Below are 18,996 nucleotides of genomic sequence, written 5' to 3' on the forward strand. Positions count from 1 at the left end.
CTCGGCGACTCCATGCCCGTTGGCCCATATACGTAAATAGATTTAGATGGATAAATTGCGCGCAGACCCATTACATATCATGATGGCCCTAATGGGTCATAAATCAGTCACGGGTGAATCTGCGTGTCAAACATGGCGCACAAAGACTGTCAATTTGAACCAAACTCGAGAAATAAATGACCAGGAGTCGCGAAACAAACGACAATGAAGTCGGATAAGACCAACAAGCATTACTTATGAACGAATTATTGGGGATATTGCACACAAATATACGTAACCTTACACCAAGCGCTAGGCCTGGGAGCCAACACAACTATTCGCCACAACTAGGCTTCTATGTGTCCTCACTGGAGGTCAAGGTAATTCACTGAGTGACAGTTTTACGCTTGTTTAGCACCAGCGTGATGTAGAAAGGCCATATGAGGTCACATGGATCGTCCTGACCAATTATCCACTAGCTTTGAAGTCTCCCTGATGTACGGCCCCCATAACAAAGTCAGTGATAAGATCTTTATACCCGTTAACGTGGAGATGATAAAATCGCGGCATTCACTGGCTACCTTTCGAAATATTCCCCAAAGCGACGTTAAAACAGAACAAAAATTATTAAGAGACCCGAGGTCAAGAGAAAGTTATCGATTGCACGGATATGAAAATTAAAAATTCTGCGCAACCACACAATGAAAACTGTCTCTGGTATTTAAACAATACATTCTTCTATAAACATTCATTACAAGAAAATAATAATAAATGACCGATAAACAAAATTTGCATTCAGACCCCGTTTAGCACCAAGTTTTATTTTATCTGTTCCCTGTAACTTATCATGAATATTAATTACATGTTCTCTGCTGTAACAATTACAAATTCCCTTGTAAATTTTGGGGCTTTCTGATATGGTTGTATTCTAACAGTTTTATTGTTGATGCAACTTTAATACAAAATATCTGGACTTTCATCTTTTTTTAACGATTAGTGACGACTTTTCGCGTTACATTTGTTTACACTCATTGGTACCGCAGTGTCTCTGTAGAGTTAGATTGGCTCAGTACAGGTATTGTTACTGTTCAAGCAGTGGTACAGTGAGGCTGTGAGCAATGAGTGCAAGTAATTGATGATTACGTAAACTTGTCCTGACCAATGAGTGACTGGGTCCATGATATCATGAGAACTGGGACTACATACAGCCAGTTCTACAAAACAGTGTGAAAACTTTACAAAGTAGAAGTTTGAGGCTAAAAGTCGAATGACCAAGATCAAAAGGCGAAAACTGAGTCATATACTGTGTTTTCGCAACTCAGGAAAAAATACTTTATCGACCCTCTCCCTGGAAAGAATAGAAAATATGATTTTCACAATAACAGTTAAAAACGGGTACAGCAAAGCATACAGGCTAAAGAGAAAATTCAGTTTTTACGCTCTATTTTTTCAAAAGTGTCGACAATTTTTCTCGAACAGTTTAACACGGTGAATGGCTTCCATTTTTAATATCAATTTGACGAAATTTGGTTCCCCAATCTAAATATAAAGTGCGCATGCTCAGGTAAATTACTCTGTTTTGTTTAAAGGGGCTGGTTTTGAGTGTCCACCACCACAGTGCGGACGAGAGTTCAAAACATTCACTTCGGATAAACTATGTTTTACAGTGTTACTGTTGTATGCCAAACACGGCAACAAATTAAGGAATAAAGTTACTACAGTATCTGAAAGAACTTAACGCCTTTGGAGGTGAAAGATGATCTCAAATTTGCAGGACCAGCACGCATCTTTATCAACACGTTTCCTGAACGATTAGCTGAGGGAAAACAGTTTCGGATTCCTGTCCTGTAATAGAAAACCTGGTGATGACGATTTTCCTGGAAATTATTGACAACAAACGGACAGTGGACTAGAAATGTCGACATTTCTTAGGCCCGATAAACAAAATTGCTCACAAAGAGAGCAGACGACAGGGAAATTGCATTTTGTTGATAGTGAATTGCAAAGAAAAACTAGCAATTTACAAAGATCACAGAGGTCATGATAGAACTGTCAAAACATCCAGACATCTTATTGATCAACCGGAAGTGTTCTTGGGTCATAAATACATATTACAAATCACATTTTATAGTTTTTTTCTTATTGAACATGGCAAGGAAAAACTTGCATCATTGGCTTGAACACAGTCCATGCTCCATGGTGGAGAGACTGGCTTGATCTTCAGACAGCAGAGCGGAAGATTTATGCGAGACCTCGTGTTCTAAAAACAAAACACGAAAACAGATGTATCTAACCTTGAAATGAAGATAAAAAACCCTCAAATCTTAATTGATGCCCCAGCACTTACCATTAAACGTTTATCTTTCAAGGGTAATCGAGATGCAATGGGCTCGTGCTCTGAGAGACAGGGTCATGGTTTGACTCTCTTTGCGAAAGCCCTCTCCAGGTCTATTTTTAAATACACTTGACATACCTCAGCATGACACCTGGTATGACTCAATCAATGCCATCAGAACGTCTCGTCCTTCATACTTGACCCAAGGTCTTGCTGGCACTTCAAAGTCAAGTATACGTTCAGTTTGTCTGATCTCTCATCCTGGCCTTTACACCTCGACTGCCGCTGAATGTCAAAAACTGTTAGCTCAGACAGACTTCAGATTAGATTCCAATCGAAATTAAATAAATGTTCAGGGATGCAGACAAAATACCTTCACAGTCGCTTGACTTTATCGCGTTGACTTGTCATTTAAAGCAGAATGGAATCTTTATCCTATTTCGAAACTTCTCACTGAAAAAATTCAAATTGTAAGTTTTGTACGGAAACAAATGTATATCACTCTTCCAGAACTTTTTCATGCAGCTCTTTAATATATTTTATAAGTTTTGGTGGACCTTGTTACGAACAGAAAGGACAAGAGATGAGGAAGTGAAAAAGTAGACAAATATTTCAAAGGAGCACGGTGTTTGTATTTGATCTGCGTTAGAGCTGATAACATTCAAGGAAAACGCTGTCATATTCTCGTAGAGTTTGGAATAATCCTTCGAAAATTATAAACTTCCAGGATGAACTAAATGGAGATGCCTAATTTTGAAAGGGCACATAAGTCCCACAAATCTGCCGAGTTCATCATTTTTCGACAGATATTTTGTTTGGATTTTTCCAAAATAATCTGTCCTTGCACGATAGTTAACCTGTATTGCATGCACTTTGCGAGGCTAGTACAAATTATAGTATTTAATTTGCAGAGCTAGTAAAAGGATTGGGAAACCGCAGTCAAACATGGCGCTCCTTAGCTGGGTAGTCTGCTAAGTAGATCGATTTTCAGATCGATCTATTGATCCCGTAGTCGATATGCCCGCCACTGCAACCTAAATACTCACTCATTAATACTAATACTCATTACGTTGCAGTGGCGGCACATCGACTACGGGATGAATAGATCGATCTGAAAATCGATCTACTTAGCAGACTACCCAGCTAAGGAGCGCCTGGGAAACCGCAGTCAAACATGGTTTTCCCTTTTCGCTTTTTTAACGTTATCATCTTCAAGCAATCGTATCTCGTTTTGCATCATGTCCCACAGTCTAACTTTTGCAAGTCTGCTGATAAGTCAAGTCCTTTCAGAGTAGGAAATGACGTCATTTGTGTCAAGGTGCTTGGGTTTCAATATTTTTTTTGAATTTCAGTGACACAATTCATGAAAGGAAGTGCAGATGTTTTCTTTGAAACGCAAGGATTACTAAACCTCGCCTGGGCATCGGATTTCAGGATAAACAGGTCGCAGAGAACAAACACCAGCATCTAATCACTGTTTACGGCTGATAGCAGAAATGTCATCAGGGACAGGAAGGTTATATGAGATGTTTGCACAGCGTTTTGTAAATAGGAAGGTCATGTGAGATATTTGCATTGCGTTTTGTGAAAAAGTATATCACTATTACATCTAGGTCACCATTGCAAAGTTGCTGATTTTGTTTTGAAAAGTATGTTGAACAGAATTAGTTTCAGGAAAGTATGCAGAGTACAGAGAAGAAATGAGCAAGATATACGGTGGCCCAAAACTACCTGTTCTCCGCATTTAAAGTCTGCGTCGCATTCAATTGTTTTTCTCTCACATATGTCTCCGCATTCAAAGTCTGCGTCGCATTCAATTGTTTTTCTCTCACATATGTCTCCGCATTCAAAGTCTGCGTCGCATTCAATTTTTTTTCTCTCACATAAGCTTATTTCTCCGCATTCAAAGTCTGCGTCGCATTCAATTGTTTTTCTCTCACATATGTCTCTGCATTCAAAGTCTGCGTCGCATTCAATTGTTTCTCTCTCACATATGTCTCCGCATTCAAAGTCTGCGTCGCATTCAGTTGTTTCTCTCTCACATATGTCTCCGCGTTCAAAGTCTGCGTCGCATTCAATTGTTTTTCTCTCACATATGTCTCCGCATTCAAAGTCTGCGTCGCATTCAATTTTTTTTCTCTCACATAAGCTTATGTCTCCGCATTCAAAGTCTGCGTCGCATTCAATTGTTTTTCTCTCACATATGTCTCCGCATTCAAAGTCTGCGTCGCATTCAATTGTTTCTCTCTCACATATGTCTCCGCATTCAAAGTCTGCGTTGCATTCAGTTGTTTCTCTCACATATGTCTCCGTGTTCAAAGTCTGCTTCGCATTCAATTGTTTTTCTCTCACATATGTCTCCGCATTCAAAGTCTGCGTCGCATTCAATTGTTTTCTCTCACATATGTCTCCGCATTCAAAGTCTGCATCGCATTCAATTGTTTTTCTCTCACATATGTCTCCGCATTCAAAGTCTGCATCGCATTCAATTGTTTTTCTCTCACATATGTCTCCGCATTCAAAGTCTGCGTCGCATTCAATTGTTTTTCTCTCACATATGTCTCCGCGTTCAAAGTCTGCGTCGCATTCAATTGTTTTTCTCTCACATATGTCTCCGCATTCAAAGTCTGCGTCGCATTCAATTGTTTTTCTCTCACATATGTCTCCGCATTCAAAGTCTGCGTCGCATTCAATTGTTTTTCTCTCACATATGTCTCCGCGTTCAAAGTCTGCATCGCATTCAATTGTTTTTCTCTCACATATGTCTCCGCATTCAAAGTCTGCGTCGCATTCAATTGTTTCTCTCTCACATGTGTCCGCGTTCAAAGTCTGCGTCGCAATCAAATGTTTTTCTCAGACATATGCGTTCGCACAGGCGCTTGGCACATTGCTGGGATAATAATCGTATTTAATATGTAGAATGTCTATATACGACTTGATTATTCAATAAAAGAATCACCGTACGTGATATTAGTGTAGGCCTATAGGCCTACATGTTGACTGGCGAATGGCTATGGCTGCCTGGATCGGACCCGGCGAACGCACTGCATAATCATCAATGTGTAGAATTATGGTGTCCAATCCATGCCAAAATTACTACTTTGATTTTACAACACAACATGCCATTCCGAATTCTGTTTTACAATCCAACATGCTATTTCACAACACAACATGCCATTCCAAATCCTATTTTACAACTCAACATGCTATTTCACAACACAACATGCACTTCCAAATCCTATTTTACAACTCAACATGCTCTTCCCAATTTCATTTGACAACACATCATGCACTTCCAAATCCTATTTTACAACTCAACATGCTATTTCACAACACAACATGCACTTCCAAATCCTATTTTACAACTCAACATGCTCTTCCCAATTTCATTTGACAACACATCATGCACTTCCAAATCCTATTTTACAACTCAACATGCTCTTCCCAATTTCATTTGACAACACATCATGCACTTCCAAATCCTATTTTACAACTCAACATGCTCTTCCCAATTTCATTTGACAACACATCATGCACTTCCAAATCCTATTTCACAATTCAACATCCCATTCTAAAGCTAGCTCTGCGGACCAAGGCAGTGTTACTGGCTATCGAACAAGATTCAAAATGGCGGACGCGAAATGGTCCCCTCGCACAGAGAGAGAAATGCAAACTTTGCGTGTGAAATGCAATAGTGCAGAAGAATACGGATAGCGACATTACAGCCATGACAACTGACAACTAAGCCTCAGCAAGCGGAGATGTAAAATACGAATATGGGGCCAGACAAGGGTCAAAGCTCTGTTGGAACGGACTTCGCGAGAAAGACTGTGTGGATAACAACCGATAGAGGTCGCTGTAATGTCGCTATCCGTATTCTTCTGCACTATTGCATTTCACACGCACGGTATTCAACGGTCAAGACAAGTGTACAAATGAAATTTTGAAAAGAAAAATACGGATTTGTAATGTTTAATTGTAAAATAAAGTTTAAACATTACAATGGAAATCAGTTTCGTTGAATAGTGAAATACAAAGAAAGTGATTGTTTGTCATATGGTTGGTGAATATTTCCCATTTTATGTACCGATGCAAGCTGCCTAAATTGTTGAATTCTTGTTAATTAATCATAGTGTAAAGACCCACAATACATTTGTTAACAATCGATATCACAGATATGATTTTTACATTATCTTATATCTCGAATTACTTTACGATGCCAAACTTCAGTGAAAGAAAAAATATGATAAACAGAACAAAAAGTTATAAAATAAAAAAGTTACTTCATTTACTGGCCACGATTATACCCTTCAGATCTCCCCTCCCCCCCCCCCCTCTTGGCCAAAGAATCATAGTATAGGCCTATCTGATGCAGACTAAAATAAAAATGTTTCAGAAAGTAACGTTTGACGGATTTTTTCCCTTTTACCTAAGTGCGTCATCTGTTTTTCTCAAGTTTCTTTGGCTGATTATTTTTATTGAAATTTGTGGGGAATTTTTTTTTCAAAAATTTTCCACTCCCCAATGGTCCACCCTTGCCGGCTAAAGGCCTCCCACCACAGCCCTGCTGACCGCCATAGGCAAAAAAAACCACTGGTTGCAACGCGCAGTTTCTCCACCAAAAACTCGTTTTTTTTTCACCCAAAATCGTGATCGATCTCCTATTTGAGCACGCTCAACTTGTCTAGATGCACGATGAGCTAAGCTGTGCTTTTGAACTTACACAAAGCCTACTGTCATCTCTCTATGCGATGGGACCATATCCGTATCAGATGCGCCATATAGTAAATCTCGGTCTTTCACGATAAGCCTCCCACGCACTGTGCACAATGGACAAAACTGCTGATTGCAGCGCGCAGTTTCTTTTCCAAAAACAGCCAATTTTTATTTATATAATCGTGATCGATCCTAGTTTCGAGCACGCTCATTTGTTTAGATACACAATGTACTAAGCTGCGTTTTTAGACTTGTGCAAAGTTCGCATTTCTATGGAAGACCGGTCACGACATGCGACATGCGACCTGCGACTTCAAAACTGCGACCTGCGTCCTGCGAGTTTGAAACATGCGACCTGCGACTTCGGTATTTAGACCAAGGTGTAGGCCTAACCTGCGACTTCACAACAGCGACCTGCGTCCTGCGTGTTTGTCAAACTGCGATATCAGTCTTGATTTGTTCGCACCATTGCTCTGAACACGAGCTTGAAAATAGGATTGTAGGAGGGTTTAATTATGTCCTGTTTTACAGTTTTAACTCGCGTTATCTATAAAGAACTTGAGTCGGTCTCTGGCTATTCATGGTTAGCAAATATGTTTGCACTTCTGTCAATATCAGTATTATTTTAACTGCTTTACTTTGCATATGTTATTTGTGTAGACAAATGTAGTCCGAAGTTAACCAGTAAGAATATTTTTATTTTTCCAACTGAACAAAAGTTGGATCAATTCGATTTTTTGACGAAAAGTAAAAATGAAATTAGACGAAAAGATGGCAACATCCGATGATCAATCACTAGAGAATTGGAACAAAACTGGAAATGTTAGAAAATGAACGACAATAACTGAAAATTCGAATGTTTGCAATGACACTGACGCAGTTATGATACAGGGGGGACAACTGATGAATTAAACAGACAGCTAGATGGTTATACCACAGTGAAATGAGGATAAATACCAGAGATTTCTAAAAATCAAAAAGTTTGTCGATAACATAAGGAAAGAAGCGAGGTAAGGCAGACGAAGAATATCTAAAATAATTTGAAATTATAATATAAACATATAAATGCCTATCACGTAGCATATTATTTTCCATGCATTAACACGGACTGTCAACATTTCCGTCATAAAATTATCTCTCCAGATGAAAATGAGTGAACTGGTGTGTACATGAATTGAGTTTTGCCAGACTTAGTGAACGATTTACCAAAGCGAAAGCAATGGCTTATTAATTGATCGATGTTGAACGTGAAATCTCCTTTCCACGTTTCACCCTTTGAGCGCTGTAATTTTCTCTCACCAAAATTTTAGTGCAAAATTTTACCAATTGTATGAATTTTCTGTAATTTTTTGATAATTTTGGACCAAATCGACATCACATTTCATTGGCTACAGGTTTTTCCCAATTTTTTTGCAAAAATTGGAGAAAAATCATTGACAGGGGTTCATTATATAAAGGGGACCAAAATAGACTTTGGCGCCCAAAGGATTAAAGTTCACGCAAGACGCCTCCAATCTAATACTGAGGAAAACACCATGAAACGTTACGTGTTGTTGTCGCATGTCGCAGTTGTGAAGTCGCAGGTCGCAGTTTGACAAACACGCAGGTCGCTGTTGTGAAGTCGCAGGTTACACCTAAGCTTAGGTCTAAATGCCGAAGTCGCAGGTCGCATGTTTCAAACTCGCGGGACGCAGGTCGCAGTTTTGAAGTCGCAGGTCGCATGTCGCATGTCGTGACCGGTCTTCCATACATTTCTCTCTCTGTGCGAGGGGACCATTTCGCGTCCGCCATTTTGAATCTTGTTCGATAGCCAGTAACACTGCCCTGGTCCGCAGAGCTAGCTTTAGAATGGGATGTTGAATTGTGAATAGGATTTGGAAGTGCATGATGTGTTGTCAAATGAAATTGGGAAGAGCATGTTGAGTTGTAAAATAGGATTTGGAAGTGCATGATGTGTTGTCAAATGAAATTGGGAAGAGCATGTTGAGTTGTAAAATAGGATTTGGAAGTGCATGATGTGTGTCAAATGAAATTGGGAAGAGCATGTTGAGTTGTAAAATAGGATTTGGAATGGCATGTTGTGTTGTGAAATAGCATGTTGAGTTGTAAATAAGATTTGGAATGGCATGTTGTGTTGTGAAATAGCATGTTGAGTTGTAAAATAGGATTTGGAAGTGCATGTTGTGTTGTGAAATAGCATGTTGAATTGTAAAACAGAATTCGGAATGGCATGTTGTGTTGTAAAATCAAAGTAGTAATTTTGGCATGGATTGGACACCATAGTAGAATGTCTACATGACTTAATTATTTAATAAAGAATAACGGTACGTGATATTACTGTACATGTCGGCTAGCTTAACCGAGCAGCTGTAGAGCTCTGCGGGGCTTGGACCCGGCTTGGGCCGGTTGTCCACTGCTGCCCATCCTGTCTGTGCAGCAGTGGACAACGACATGTACTGTAATATCACGTACCGTTATTCTTTATTAAATAATCAAGTCATGTAGACATTCTACACATTGATGATTATGCAGTGCGTTCGCCGGGCCCGAGCCAGGCAGCCATAGCCATTCGCCAGTAACATGTAGGCCTGTAGGCCTATAGGCCTACACTAATATCACGTACGGTGATTCTTTTATTGAATAATCAAGTCGTATATAGACATTCTACATATTAAATACGATTATTATCCCAGCAATGTGCCAAGCGCCTGTGCGAACACATATGTCTGAGAAAAACATTTGACTGCGACGCAGACTTTGAACGAGGACACATGTGAGAGAGAAACAATTGAATGCGACGCAGACTTTGAATGCGGAGACATATGTGAAAGAGAAACAATTGAATGCGACGCAGACTTTGAATGCGGAGACATATGTGAGAGAAAAACAATTGAATGCGACGCAGACTTTAAATGCGGAGAACAGGTAGTTTTGGGCCACCGTAAAGATATGTGAGAATGTGCAATTTCTGCAAATTTCGTAGGTACGTGTACTCATGTAAAGCGAAGCCACAGGTGTGTAGGATGCTGGTCTGTTTTTTTCAGTATGACACAGAATTATAGTCATAGTGATACAGAGGATGGGGACGGCGTCCTTTTCACAAGACTTAGTGAGTCAAAGGATAAAACTTTGCAGGTCACAAAAGAGTTAAAGTGCGCCCTCAAACGACCAAGTTTAAACGTTCTTGTTTTATATCCTCCCCTCCCGTCCACCCTAACATTTGTACGTGAAAATTTCAGGATGTCAATATATTCACTTCATACTGACAACAATGAGATTTTGATTGAAAGGGTATAGATCAAATAAGATACAAGCTTCTTGACATTTCATAGGCTTAACCAGACCTGTGAGATATAAACTATTCATGACTTTGCTATAGGCATTTTGCTCTCATTCGGTTGGCTGGGTCTCTTAAACAAGAGGATTGGAGGGGGAAGAGGTGGGAGTGAAGAATGGAGGTTTATAATGAATTTCAAAGCAACTGTACAATCTCTGGCAGAGTGTATGTGTACTTAAAGGGACATTAGCTGTAACTTTTGACTAATTTTTCACTACTCTGTTTCAATGTATCAGCTACAGAATTTTACTATAATCCAATCATCATGACCAATGCCCAGTGTCCTGCTTGCCAACGCAGCCTGTATACGTGAAATGACCATTGTTATTGTTGATAAATGTATTCTAGTCCGGACCTGAATACAAAATATAAACAATAACAATGCAGATTATACTCATATAGGGTATATTTATGAGCTAAATATTAGGAATTTCTCCATGGTTCAGGGATTCAAACCAGAAACTGCAGATGATACACAGAACAAACAAAATTTAAAAAATGACCAAAGTTACAGCTAATGAATCTTTAATCATGGAGAAAAGCTTGCAAAGTTAAATGGAAATCATAGCTTTCGAGAAAAAAAAATTGGAATGACCCTGCATCACATTTCTATGACCACTGTCATTGTCACAAAATTTAGATATTTTTAGAAATGCCAGCGATGATAGAAAGTAAATTCCAAATAAAATATACATGTGTATAAAGATTTTCAACTTACAGTACATTTACCAATGATTTTGACGATGAGATACAGCTGGATATTGATACACTACCTAATTAGGTTTGTCAGTTTGCTCCCGAATTTACCCTTTTAGTGGTCAACTTTTACAACTTTGCGCCAACATCAGACAGACTAAAACAGCAGGTGACGCAGCAAGATGTCTGTAAACTAATTTACTATGTAGTTACAGCAGCTATCAGTTTCAATGGTGACACACACAGAGACTGGTTGCCAAGTTTTACAAGCAGTTCAAAGTAAAGTTTGTTCATTTTACACATCACTCTATTATTTTTGAAGTCATGAACTTTATTGATATTCAACTACAAAGAACACTGTCCTCTGAGTCTAAATTTGCAGTAACGTCGTTCTTTTACCACCTCTCCGTGAATTTGAACTGCTTGTAAAACTTGGCAACCAGTCTCTGTGTGTGTCATCATTGAAACTGATAGCTGCTGTAAAGATATAAACATACTACATAGTAAATTAGTTTACAGACATCTTGCTGCGTCACCTGCTGTTTTAGTCTGTCTGATGTTGGCGCAAAGTTGTAAAAGTTGACCACTAAAAGGGTAAATTCGGGAGCAAACTGACAAACCTAATTAGGTAGTGTATCAATATCCAGCTGTATCTCATCGTCAAAATCATTGGTAAATGTCAACTTAAAATTTGCGTGTCATTTTTATTCATGGCACAAGTGCCTACTATATTTTGTCATTTTCACATTGATTCATATCCACAGACTTTTTTGGTTCAACCAAAAATGAACTTAAATTGACAGGTTACCTGTGTTGTGGTCAGGGCTGTTGCTAAGTACAAGGAAGTGGTCCTTCAGCATTTTTGTTCTGCTTTTGGCTTTTACGTACAATCCCTTTTAGACATTAACATCCAATTTATTCGGCAGTCAACTTCTGCAAATCTGTTCCAACTAAAGTTTTTTTCGGCAATAGCCAATAAAATTATCTGAGCAAGCGTCAACATGATTTATTTTCACTTTCTTTGACTTTCACTAACATAATTTTATGTATGGATGTGAAGGTTTTGATGGATGAAAACTTAAATCCAGTGTTAGATTTATCACATGGACTGAACATTAATACCTAAACACTGTTTACACAAGAGAATAGAAATAGGAGCATTATACGAGATGTTTGCACAGTGATTTTGTCAATATGAGCATTAAAAACGTTGCACCATAGACCACCTATTGCCAGGTCACTGAATTTTTATAAAATATTTATTATGAAAAGCTGAACAGAATTATTTACAGGCAAATATACAGGCTGCAAAGTAGAAAAGCTAAGAAAATTCATTCTTCATGAAACATTTGAGATTTGAAAGTACATACTGCAGTTAAACTCGCTGTCTATCTCTACAGAACTGGCAAGCATTTCCTCACAGGTAATAATAAAATCGTTGGTGTCCTGCACAAATGAAAGTGCGCCCTCAAGTAATCATGAATACTAAACTTTCTTTTATATCATCTCCCACCCCTCCTGTGTTGAGAGAGTTCCCGTTGACGATAGTACATAGATTTTGATTAATAAATGATTGGATTTAACAGATGTACCAGTATGGAATCTCGAAATAAAACTGCGGATATTTTCAAGGATCAGTATTTCCTGTGGTGACAACGTGCAAAGACAAATAATTTGCCATACAAATACTGCTTTGTTTCCTGCATGCAACTCAATAAAAACACCTAACTTTCAATACAAAAATCATACCTAACCTTGAGGAAAATATGAATTTTAAGTTAAATAAAAAGTTTTGAAATTTTCTTTTCTGTTGGCACTTGAATAGATAAACTCTCTCCCTGTGCAAAATTCTATTTCTTTCATGAATTTGATATGTAGCTCTCCGAGGTGACAGTGTGTAATGTTCATCTACTACCACAATTAGAGCTATGGAGCAGTCTTCTACACATTATTATCTTCTCCTCTTCTCCTCTTTTTGAAAATGCCTCTATGTATTCAAGGACGGAATGAAGCACAATAACAAGGAAGGTAAATTATAAAATTGTAGAGATATACTTATCACAACAGTAGCTGTACATCTTTGGCAAACACAAGAATTTATCAAGTACATGTATTCTGAAAGACAGGATTGGGATCTGTGAGACCCATTTTACCACGCTGCTGTGATTTCATAAATATTCAGACTAGATAATGAAATCAGTATGAAAGATTGACATTGTTTAGAAAATAATTCTATGACAGTGTTTATGTCCATGGTAATTTGCGTTGAACAGTGAAACGCAAAGTAGTGAGACTAAACCTCTCTGCTTGTTTGTGTTCATCCTTTCCAGGTTGCTTGAGTTTCATTGGTAATACTGTATGACAAAACTGCTTTAACCCTTTCACCACAATGGTTTGGTCCAACTCTATTGTTTTCGATGGCCAAGTTGGACCTCTTAAAATGCAAATAGGGGTGAAAGGGTTTAGTAATTATAAGATGTGAGGGGAAAAAAGCTTGACTTTCAACTGAATTGATTTCTTCTTATGATGGCATCTGATTGAGAAATTCACCAAACTGATCAGATGACAACATGAAAGCAGATAGCTAGCAAAACTCAGCCTTTACACTTTGAGTATCAGAACTGCCAATTACTGATTTTGTTAGAAATACAACTGTACAAAATAAATAGAGATTCTTTCTGGAAATTGAATGCATTTTACAAATTTGTACATAATGAAGTTGGACAACATGTATGTAAGATGTAACAGTTATGGCCACATCGAATGCAGTGTTGTGAAATATTTTAGATTCAAAATTTTTTAGGATAGCATCAATATTTTGCTTCCTTTGTAATATTGAATAGTTTTGTATGTGCTGTGCAGATTTACATGGGTTTCATCTGTGACAGCAATTTTACACTTCATCAGGGTAGCCCATCTACATTTTGTGTGTAACATTAATTTTTATCTTGAAATGCTGAACGGAATAATAACATACATGAATGGTTTGTGAGATGCAAGCTATAAACCAGTTTCTCAGCAACGGTTGCCATGGTGTTCTCTTGATTAAGGGCAGCAGTTGCCATGGTGATATGTTAATTCAGTTTGAGTGTCTCTTGCACTAGTAAAACGCTCATATGTGTGTTATTTTTGCAAATCATGTAACGTGACTTCACTTTGTGGAGTGTATGGAAACTCAAAACCAAACTGAGAACCTGAACCTGGACATGTCTGACAAATGAATGGACGAGAAACGAGTCTATGGCATCTTTTTCAGATATATGTTACACAAAATTTTACGGTTGCTAAAATTATCTCGCTTGAAATTCTCTCGGTCCATGACTTTGTAACTAAGTGGTAGTATGTCGTGTCTTTGAACTGACAACTAATGATGTGAAAACCCAATACTCCCAAGATGTCTTGCTGTAGTTTCATTTCACACTCCGAATCGCTAGCCACTGCTGGGTCTGGTCTGTCCTGGGCTTACTTGCCTCTGAGGCGAAAGTGTTGTTATGTAACGTTTAAACGATGAATCAGTTGAAATATACGAATTGTTGTAATACTATAGCTGTTCGTGTCATCATATACATCTGTATTTAGGAACAGTACGGTATAACCATCAATCTTCCAGGTGAACTTGACATAGTCATGTTAACAAATTAATCACACTAGACTTCTCACAGAATGGACGGAGAGATGATTTAAGAGTTGACTTTCTCAGTTCAATTCTTGTGAAGTTCTTCATTGTAGTGTAAACTTTACTGCAGTTGAACACCCACTGATGCGGTAACACTACGGAATTTCAGATCCTAACCTGCATAGGTCACAAACTGTCTCTTGTAGAATCAAACTCTGTACAGTTTTTAGAATATCTTCTTCTCATTCAAATTTGCTCTGCACACTTCTCTTGTCAGTCTCTTTCCTCTTAACTTCAGCCTAGAGTGCATGTGGGATCAAAAATTGAAAAAATGGGTCAGAAGTACCACGCAAACATTATATGATACTATGAATACAAATATGGTCTGTGAACGTTCACCGTGACTCCAGCTAATTTGCATACTGTCAAGGTTCACGAGAATACTTAGTGCGGTGTATCTTGTTGACAATTTCAAATTCAAAAGCGGTCCCCATGTGTGGAGAGACTATGTTCAGAGCATGAACTAGATCAGTAAGAGTCCAGATAATTGCATGGCAATTCTTGAGGCAAGCAAAGTACGTCACTGGTAAAGATAATACATGATTGCATATGTGTTTACTCTTTGTCAGATGAGGGTTTTTTCATACAGTGGAAAAACCACTGACAGGTCTGGCGCCCTCACTGGCATGATTTGAATAATGACAGTCGATTTGGAAGGTATTTGTTTGCAGTAACCTAACCCTTAACCTAACCCTAACCCTAACAGGTAAGAGCAATACTTGAGTTCTACAAAGTCTCTAATCTCAGAAGAGTCTCAAGACTCATTTAGAGAGATTTGTTGGTTTCTTATTCAAATAATACAAAATTGGACCATTATATTATCAATATCAACAGATCGCAAAGAAGGCAGAGATATGCCTTACATCTTCTCAGTGATGTTTCTCTACATTGTGAAAGGCTTCCTTGCTCTATACATAAACTGTACTGGCATGGCATGTCTAGCATTCATATCTGTAAATACAGTTTGTTTGTCTATAGTGTGCAAACTAACTGTACATCTGGACTTCATATTCAGCACAGAAGTGTTACTTAAGGTAGAATGTGCCTCAAAGCTGAAAGACTTAAATTTTGCTCACACTTTCCCTAGGGAAACTTTCAACCACACACTAATCGAATCAATAAATAATCATGGGTCACCACGAAAATTTTGGTACCAGAGAAGCAAATTACCCATACTTGAATTTCAAAATGGTCGCCTTCCTTATGTAACTCTCTATGGGGGAAAATCGAATTGTAGATTTTCACAATACTAATTTTGAAGCTTTACTTCAAATAAACCCCCACAAACAGTAGACCACAAAAGTATTTTAAATATTTGAGTCTTTCCATGACACACATTCTACCTTAATGTGTGCATTGTGAGTCTCAAATCCACATCTCAACAGATGACATGATACAAAACATAGAGCCACCTCTATTTCAGGGGAACAATTGTGCCGTCTTTTGACATCATTGTCATTTGATTTTTGAAAGAATTTGGCTGATTACAATCATGTTTACACACAGAATGGTACAAGCCCATTTCTCCAAATGAAATCCTTTCTTACATACATTCCATGTGAGGATATGTCAATTTTATGCTCAGTATGTTCCAATGAGGAGGACAACATAATTTTTTACATCGTACCTGAAAAATTCAACAATCAAACAATGCCAGATGACAGCACAGTTGCCTCTCCCTTTAACCCTCTGCTGGAACTTCCATGTGAACACATTTCAAAAAAGCACAGCAGAAACACAACGGTGATTTTATTTTTTTTTCAAAATGACTGCAATCTGAAGCCAGCACACTCTGTTGCTATGGCTGAAGAAAATCAAAACAGCCAAATCAAAAATATCTGCATCAGCTCTTTTTTTTTGACTTTGCCACTGCAAACCAGACAGTCACAACAGCTGACACACAAAATCTTTGCACCCCTGGGTTTCCTTGAAAAATGGCCAAGCCCACATTGACGAAGTCATGGACTGACTAAATTACAAGCAATAACAGGGGGGTTAAAGCTCACCAGACAATCTCTGTAAACTTAAATTTTGGAGAGAATTTATCAATGGCCTTTCTCCAAAGCTTTAACGCTCATGTTATCAGAATTTTAATTTAGCATAAATCTAATTCCTGCCAGCTCTCTTAACTTGTATGAAATCTTAATTTCGATCTTTATTTATTTCATGTATTATTTGTGTTTCGCACATGTTACTCTTACATCTAACATGATCTATATATTTGTTCTGTCACTGCACAGAAAACTATGTGAGTTAGATCGATATGGTACTTTTAGGAGCTTACTCTTCAGCTGTCATATCAACAACATTTCTCCTTCACTTCAAATATGGCATCAGCGACCGGAACAGGCAACCTCTTGAAAGAAACTTGCAGAATTTAGCAGAAAAACTTTTGTGACTATATTTCAATGTAAAACAACAACAGATGAAATATGAGCTGCGCTCATTGAGTTTGGTTACATTATCATAATTGCCGACAAAAATGATTTGACCTAAAAACTCCACTTATAATGGGCTATTTCCATAATATAGAATTGCTTGAAACAAAATACACTTAAAAAATTCAACCTTGGTTTTCTTGAGTCAAATCACTTTTCTAAAGTGCAGAAATTGCAGCGCTACAAAATCTGTGATAACAGAAAAATATTTAAAATAGAAAAAGATCTTCAGTTTTCTTGGCTGACATAGCAGCTTTGTTACTAATATAATATTGAGTTTTGGATGATATGATTAAATCAGATGAGCTGAAAAATTTATATATACCTGTTTGATATTTTTGTTTCATGAGTTTTAATGTTTGTCTTGTTTCAAAGAGATCTGCGAGGTGAGCTTTTGTGAAAACAGTGAAACTTGAAGACATGCTGGTGAGTTGACTTCAGATTGGACTTACCCAACCTTGACTCATTCTCCAGAACTCGGTCAAGTCGGCCAACAGGTGGGAGGCCCTTCTGTGTGTGTGCCTAGGCGGCGGTGACGGGACGAAAATACGTGGCAACACGAACATGGGCCGTTGTGCTGCTGTCAGCGCTGGTGCGTGAATCAGAGGAGCTTGCTCGGGACTTACCATGACTTGGTTGTGCATCCGGAGCCGCTCCAGCAGGACGTCTGTGTAAGCTGGGGTTAGTTTGTTACTGCCCTGAATATCTACTGAGCCGTCAGATCGCTTTGGCAGAGGTTTAGTGGAAATGTCTTCTACGGGAGGGTAGCGATTGTGTTGGTGTGGGGTGTCAGTAGAATGGATTTTCTGCTACACATGGAAAGAGAAGAAAAAAAATAGAAGAAAAAACTCAAAGCACTAACAAGGAATGACACTGAACGACAGATCATTAACCCCTTCAAAACCAATACGTACACAAACCAAGTTCTTATGCAGAATCATTCGTATTAATTAAACTCTTACTTTTATAAAACTGAGTTTATCAAAACACATTGCATTATTGTTGTCCAAAACAAATTCAATATTCATGAAAAAGTTAGTGAACTCCAAAAATTTTTGTTACACAAAAATTACGGTAGGGAGAGAGTCTGGTGTTGAAGGGATTAATCAGATTGCAGTCTAGGATTTTCATTTCAACTTCATTCACTCTTCTAAGCGCTGCTGAACTTAAGAAGTGACAGATAAGAGGGTGCGCTTTTACATCATTCTGAGCTTCTATCTTCTATTCAGAGAAAAATAATGTGCCTTATTTATACTGCATGCAACAGACATTATGTGACTACAATTTCCACAGAATGAAAAGTGCGGGAGGAAGAGCGCCCTCTAGAGTTGAAATGAACCTACACTACAAAGTCAATATGTTAACCATAAGTAGTGGGACAGCAGTGTCCAAGTTATTGTGGGTTGTACAAGCAGTGCAACTGAGTAGAGACTGTGGATTGGATCTAACGCTGTGGAATTTCTTCTTGATTTACCTTGCTCATGGGTGAAGTAGAGTTGCTTGTGACCAGCAGGGGAATTGGGTGTTTTACTGCGTTTGCTATTCTCCACTGTGGTCAAAAAAATTAATTGCAAATTGAGAGAAATACAAAAAAAAAATTGGAAAAAAAGGAGAAGAAAAAGCCAGAACAAATAAAAACATTTTGCAGGCTACACACTAAGGCATTTGTATGAAGATGCAGATTGATTTTTAAAATTGCAAATGACGTGAGTTACGGTAATTTTGCGCTGTATTTAGCTTATGAACGTTTTCTTGAACTTTGGCGGAAGACGAAGCTGCTGGTCGGTATTCTGTCGTGAAATGGACTGACTAAACCGTA

At 38.2% G+C, this 18,996-nt stretch overlaps 1 protein-coding gene across 9 annotated transcripts in view; it reads right to left on the reverse strand.

Annotated features, from left to right (window-relative positions):
• Positions 1–12,304: 12,304 nt before the first annotated feature.
• The window catches only part of LOC139115677 (uncharacterized), a 107,434-nt gene continuing 100,742 nt past the window's right edge, over positions 12,305–18,996 (reverse strand). For 6 of the 9 annotated variants that reach the window (XM_070677974.1, XM_070677972.1, XM_070677973.1 and 3 more), the window contains 3 exons: positions 18,652–18,726; positions 17,630–17,986; positions 12,305–14,978 (listed from right to left, as the gene is read on the reverse strand). In XM_070677974.1, the coding sequence (XP_070534075.1) occupies positions 14,922–14,978; positions 17,630–17,986; positions 18,652–18,726 (489 nt within the window). In that variant the 3' untranslated portion in view covers positions 12,305–14,921. The remainder of the gene's footprint in view (positions 14,979–17,629; positions 17,987–18,651; positions 18,727–18,996) is intronic. The other 3 variants (XM_070677978.1, XM_070677977.1, XM_070677979.1) reach the window with 2 other exon arrangements.

This window comes from Ptychodera flava, chromosome 17, assembly GCF_041260155.1.
Source record: "Ptychodera flava strain L36383 chromosome 17, AS_Pfla_20210202, whole genome shotgun sequence".
NCBI classification, from domain to species: domain Eukaryota; kingdom Metazoa; phylum Hemichordata; class Enteropneusta; family Ptychoderidae; genus Ptychodera; species Ptychodera flava.